The 6040-nt window shown below is 62.6% G+C and overlaps 1 protein-coding gene across 1 annotated transcript; it reads right to left on the reverse strand.

Annotated features, from left to right (window-relative positions):
- Positions 1-1356: 1356 nt before the first annotated feature.
- Positions 1357-5663, reverse strand: GBX2 (gastrulation brain homeobox 2). Its single transcript, XM_045867310.2, has 2 exons — positions 3770-5663; positions 1357-2752 (listed from the first exon to the last, which is right to left on the reverse strand). Exons 1-2 carry the CDS (start codon positions 4290-4292, stop codon positions 2229-2231), a joined length of 1047 nt encoding a protein of 348 aa, XP_045723266.1. The 5' UTR covers positions 4293-5663; the 3' UTR covers positions 1357-2228.
- Between the last annotated feature and the right edge of the window lie 377 nt (positions 5664-6040).

Genomic DNA, 6040 nt, shown 5'->3' on the forward strand with positions numbered 1-6040 from the left:
GCGGTAGCGGCGTGTGGCCGGGGAAACCTGCCTCGAGCACAGGACGCCAACGCGCGATCCGGGTGCGCTCGCCGGCGGGCCACTGGCGGGATCCCGGCGAGCGGCCGGGCCTGGCGGACCCGGCGCAGCCCCCAACCGCAGGCCCCAGGGCCCTGGGGGGAGGGACCGCAAGGAGCCCCCAAGCTCTGCGCGCCCCGCAGAGCCGGCTGAGGCCTTCGGAGGACTGGCCACTCCGTCTTACTGTGCTCGAAAACCAAGTCTTGGGCCATTTTCCGCCCCTGGAAATCTCGGGAACACGGCGGGAAACGCTGCCTCGGTCGCCTCGGTCCCTCACCTTGTGCGTGAAGTGCCGGCGGAGGCCTCAGGCCCCATGGCCCTCCGGCGCGGGGAGGTGACGGGCTGTAAGCCGTGTAAATTAAGTCAATACCGGTATTGACCAAGGGCGACGTGTCTCCCCTTCTAGGGCTGAGATCCGTGGTGGGCACCGCGCGCGGCTGCTTCGGAACCTGCTCCCCACGCGGAAGGCCGAGGGTGGCGAAGCCTCTGGCTTCTTTCTCTTCGCCCTTCAGGCTGCAGGTTAGCGGGCCGCGCTCGCTCTCGCTCGCTCGCTCCACGCCCCTGGAGCGCCCCGGCCCCGTCCACGACGATCTCCAGTGGGCCTGGCCCCGCGCTTCGGGGTCGGGAAAGGAGCGGGCGTTCTGGGCCGGGCTCCGGGGCGCGGTGCCCGGGGGTGAGGGCAGTGGGACTTGGGGGGCGGGGGCCCTTCCCGCGCCCGGTGGGCCGCCCCGCCACGGCGGGGAGCTGCCCAGCTCTCGGGCACCCCTGCGGACCCGGCCGCCACCCCGCCTGCGTTCCTCTCCCCCACCCTCTTTGTGCGGCCGACTGCCCCAGAGCCCTTGGGGTGGGGCGGTGGTCGGGGCCCGCCCCTCCGACCCCGCCGGGAGAGGGAGGTGCCCGGCCCGCCTGCGCTCGCTGCCCGCCTCTTCCTTCGAGCTGAGCGCGGCCGGCAAGTCCAGCTCGGTTGGGTGGGTTTCTGCTCCCGTCGCAAGATAAGGCCCGGAGCCTGATTTATGGGCGTTTGGCCCAGCTTGGGGAGCGAGCACAGCTCCTTTTCCGACCGGGGATGTTGGTTAAGAAAACGCGTTTCCTCCCTGGCAGTGGTCGGTTTAGAACACCAGGAGTTTGTGAAAAGCCGCCAATACCCGCACTCGCTTTCCCTCCTCCCGGCGCCCGCCTCCTCCTCTGGCCGAAGTTTGCCAGCCTCCTAGGTATTGATTAGACCATGCAAAAGGGGAGATGCCAGCTTTCTAAGATGAAAATTAGGCTTCCTTAAATTTATAACCCAAGTAGAGCTCTTGCTCTCCACTTAAAAACCTGGTAAGGTGCAGGGTGGCCCGTGTCCAGCCAGCCTGCAGAGACCAGGTCAGCGGACCTTTATCCAGTAGTGGCCCCAGACCAGCCGCCTGGCCATACCCTAATAGTACCCTCTAAACAGTCAAATCTGGACACACTTATGCGACCCAGAGATTGGTCCTTTTTTCCCCTTCTCTCTCTCTCTCTCCTTTTTATTATTCACAAGACTGCGATTGTTTAAATGTCATAAGTTATAAGAAAATAAGCTACATTGAAATAAATTAAACACAACGGAGACGTGATTCAAACATGGCTCAGGATGTGCAACCCCAGGAAAGAAAGCCAGGCAGAACCAAAGCAAAGCAAATTTCCAGGCTGCCCCAGAACATCTGCTTTTCAGTCAACTAAAAAAAAAAACACAAACCAAGATAGAAACAAAAATGAGCGTAAACCCCATGGTTTGTTCTTGAGTGTCATGTTTACCTTTGGAAAAGTATGGAAAGGAGGCTGCTATGCGTGGCGGATTACAGCAGAGGTTTTGTTTTCTTCTGGACTGTGAGTGGAGAATGTTACTGGGTAGTTTGGTCCTATAACTTTCAAAATACTGCAGCTGAGATCCAGTTTATATAGATATCTATGTACAAAGTAGGATAGTATAATAAATATTTAGTGTGTCTTCAGGTGTAGCTGTAGCCCCTTCAAAAGCAGTCTTTTAAGCCTTTTTTTAAATGAATATACTCTCAATGTGCTTGGGATGTCCAAAGTTGGGGGGGGGTGACTTTGAGTTTTGCTTCAAACATGGCAGAGGCCACCGTGGTTCCCTCCAGAGCTATGGCTTCTCCACGGTGGTCCAGGCCCTGGCTCTCCCTGGACCCTCAGGGTCGGGCCTGCTCCAGCTGCTGATGCTGACTTCTGATAGCGAACCTGCTGACGTGGACGGGGATGGGGACGACGATCTTGGGGTTCCTGGAGGGCTCCCCTGTCTTGGAATTGGCGTTGCCAGCCTTCACGCGTTTCCACTTGGCCCGGCGGTTCTGGAACCAGATTTTCACTTGCACCTCGCTGAGTTTGAGGGCGTGGGCGATCTGCGAGCGCTCGGTCAGTGAGAGGTACTTTTTGCAGTGGAACTCCTTCTCCAGCTCGAGCAGCTGCTCACTGGTGAAGGCAGTCCGCCGCCGCCGGTTCTTGCCCGTGGACGTGGTGCTGCCCGCGGCCCCGCCGCTCGGCGGGGTCTCCTCCAGCGCATGGCCGGGGTCTTCCTCCTTGTGAGCCGCCTGGCCAGTCAGATTGTCATCCGAGCTGTAGTCCAGATCACTCTCCAGAGAGAAACTCTCCTCCTTGCCCTTCGGGTCGTCTTCCACCTTTGACTCGTCTTTCCCTTGCCCTCTGACAGCCCCGACTGAAAGCAAAACCAAACGGCGTTTTATTACATTTCGCACACTGGCCTTCCTTTCCCCTTCCCACCCTCACTTGGGCCTTTTCCCCCCTTAGCGGATTGTCTTTCTATGACATTAACACATTGTGATTTCCTGGCCTTTGAGGGGCAGAGAAGGGGGGGGGGGGGCGTGAGAAAGCTCAAAGGAGGAAAGAAGACAGTACAGACGACGGCCCTTTGCCCAGAACCATCACTCAAGGGGCCGCCAGGCCACGTCTGCACCCTCCCAGCCTCCGGCAGCTTAAGGCATAAGTAACAGGAGGCGTGAGGCCCAAGAGAGCGTCCTCTTTGTCCCCAGGGTGGGGGCTGGGTGAGGACGGAGGGGGAAATTCATGATCCATCTTACCCCCCCAATGAAAATTTAGTGAACCTCAATTTACATCGCAAAGTGGAGACACAGGGAGGTACAGATCCCAGACCGTGTCTTTTTTTTTTTTTTTTTTTTTGAGACAGATAATGTTGGTAAAAGGGAAGTTTTGTAGCCTTAGGAGAAGTTCCCACCAGACACCCCAACACACACGCAGACGCACAACCTCCCAGGAATCCGCTTCTCTCGGGCAAGCCTAGTGAAGGGGTTTAATAGGTCTGGGCGCCCCCTGAGCACACGCACTGCTGAGACGCACAGCCCAACCCGCCACCCCTAAGGGCTGAAACCTATCCGGGATCCCAGGTCACGGCGCGCGGGAGGGGGGATAGACTCATCCAAATTCGCCGCGAGACAGATCAGCCGCCCCGCGCAGCAGCTGGCCCCGGGAGCTAAATGCCATCCCACCCCCTAGCTTGTTGCTCGGCTCTAAATGCCCCCCGGAGGCCTCGCGGCACAGCTCCGCCGCGTCCTCCTGCTGCTCAGGAGGGGGGAAGCCGGGGCGGGGGTCGGAAGGGGGCTCGGCCTCGCCCCCTCGGCCCCAGCGGGAACCTGGAGCTGGCTCGCCCCCGCCCCCTCCCGCCCCCGCGTCCGGGTGGCGCGCGCCGCCGACTCACCGAGCGACGCTTGCACAGCCTCGGCCGCGGAGAAGGCAAGCAACGAGCCCTCCTTGGCCAGGAAGCCTTTGCCGTCCTCAGCGTCGGCTTGCAGCGCCTCCGCCTTCTCGAAGTTGCCGCCCCCCGGCAGCGGCTGCGGCGCGAACTTGCGGGCGGCCGCCGCCTCCTGGTGCTGGGGAGACGCCGAGAAGCCTCCGGGCAGCGTAGCCATGAGCGTGGAGGTGAGCGCCATGCCCTGCGCCAGGCTGGAGCAGAAGCCGGTGGGCAGGCTGGGGATCTGGTGGTGAGGGTGCGCGGGCGGCAGCGCGGGCTGCAGCGCGGCCTGGGGCAGCGCGGGTGGCGGCGGCGGCGGTGGCGGCAGCACCACCGGCCGGTAGGGCATAAACATGGGGTAGCCGGTGTAGACGAAATGGCCAGGGCTGGGCTGCGGCGGGCTGCCGATCAGCGAGTCTATGCTGAAGGCGGTACTACTCCCCAGCGGGCGCTGCATCATCATCAGCGACGGCGGGAACGCTGCGCTCATAGACGCGCTCGGGAGAGGCCAGCGAGAGGCGAAAAGTCCCCGCGCCGCGCCGCCGCCAGGAAGCCCGCCGGGCGCCGGGGGCACAGCCGGGTGCGCCGGGCAGGGGCCGGCCGGGACCCTGAGAGCAGGCGCCGCCGACCCTCAGTCCCGGGCGGGTTGCATGCCCGGCGGGAGCGCGTGTGGGCGGTGCGCGGGGTGAGGCCGTGCGCCCGGGAGTGGAGAGGGCACCCGGGCCCCGCGGGCACGCTGAAGCCTCTGCCCGCCGCCTGCCCGTCGGAGCCCGCGCGCGTCTCGTCTGCCACCCTCGGCCCCGGCTCGGAGCCGTCGGTGCGTCCGCCTGTCGGATCCGCAGTCCGTCGCCTCCCGCGGGCCGCTGGGGAGCGCGCGAAGCTGGCGCACTTGTCTTCGGCGGGCGCCGCCAGCACCTTTAAATCGCGCTCCTCTTTCTCATTCACATTTTGCCTGCTGCCCGGCCGGGCTTACCTCACGTGGGGCCGGGCGCCACCGCCTATTGGCTGAGCCGGGAGGGGGCGGGGCGAAAGCGGGACTCCGCCCCTTCCACCGGGGCTGGCGTGGAGCCGGCCGCGGGCGCCACCGGCGGAGCGCGCGGGCCCGAGAGCCGGAACCTGCGCGCCGGGCCCGCGCCGCGCAAACTTGAAAGCGGGCTGTGGGCTCCAAAGCTCCACGGCTCGCACCCCGCGGCCCGACAGCCTTGTCGAGGCCTCCGCCCAGGGCAGCTTCCGGGGTCAGGACCTACCGCGGCCGGGCCGAGGGCGTTTTATTTCTTCCTCAAATGCACTGGAACAAACCTGCCCGCGGCTCACCCTACCGCTGGGTGCTGCTGCTGCGCCCGTGGTCCAGAAGAGGTTCCCGGAGTTGGCAACAAGGTCCTGCCCCTTCACATCCGCCCCTCGGGCCCTGGCCGGGAGCTGGAAGGCCCCAGACACGGGCGGGAGCTGGCCGGGTTGCTCGCTGCGCCCCCCGAGCTGGTTCCCCCATCCCGACCTGGGCCCTCCCGTGAGCGATCCCTTCTCATTTTTCATGACATTCTTAATCATCGCACCTATTTACACACTTTGCCTGCGCGCACCAAAATAACAGCCACGATAATTATGATAATAAAGCCAGTCCTTTATCTGCTCCATCCTCGGGGAGGAAGGGGGAGTTGCTGTGCCTCCAGACTGTATAACGTGAGATTATCCTGATGAAAGCTTTATGATGTTTGCTCAAATAAAAGCTGCGTTTTGTAAATAGGCGCTAATTAAGCACGTTGAGAACGGAGGGAGCGCTCACCCCGGCGCCGCCACCCGGTTTCCTGAATGAGGACTCGAGGGCGCGCGGTTCCCCTTTGCCTACTGCAGGATGGAGCCGATTCCCTCAAGATGTTTCCCCTGTCTCAACAATGGCAAAACCCCAGAATTTGGGAGTAAGGGAACTGGCGGGGAGGGAGTGGGAGCTAGGGAGGTGCTTAGGCCCTTCTCTATGACAAAAACAAAAACTTCCAGTGCTTGAATTTCTCTTTAAAAACGGAATCGTTCGCGGCAAGGGCAGCCCGCGCAATGCGCTCCAGCGCGCGCGGGCCTTCCACGCGCCTCCAGGGCCTGGGCTCCAACTTCCCGGGTCTAGACGTTCGCCCGGAACCGCTGACAAGCACCTGGCTCGCGAGGAGAGGAGAGAAGGGCATTGTTGTATCAGTCATTAAAAATCAGCTCACGCCGAGGAGCTAGTGGTTGGGGAGTTGGCCCGTG

Source organism: Mirounga angustirostris, unplaced genomic scaffold, assembly GCF_029215605.1.
Source record: "Mirounga angustirostris isolate CCGP_5_RB_7025 unplaced genomic scaffold, mMirAng1.0.hap1 SCAF_3, whole genome shotgun sequence".
Lineage (NCBI taxonomy): Eukaryota > Metazoa > Chordata > Mammalia > Carnivora > Phocidae > Mirounga > Mirounga angustirostris.

Bases quoted from the DNA above. Each gene is read 5' to 3' on its own strand.
- GBX2 (XM_045867310.2), bottom strand. From the start codon at position 4,292: ATGAGCGCAGCGTTCCCGCCGTCGCTGATGATGATGCAGCGCCCGCTG. The intron at 2,753-3,769 runs GTGAGTCGGCGG...TTTTGCTTTCAG, and splicing joins GGCTGTGCAAGCGTCGCTCG to TCGGGGCTGTCAGAGGGCAA.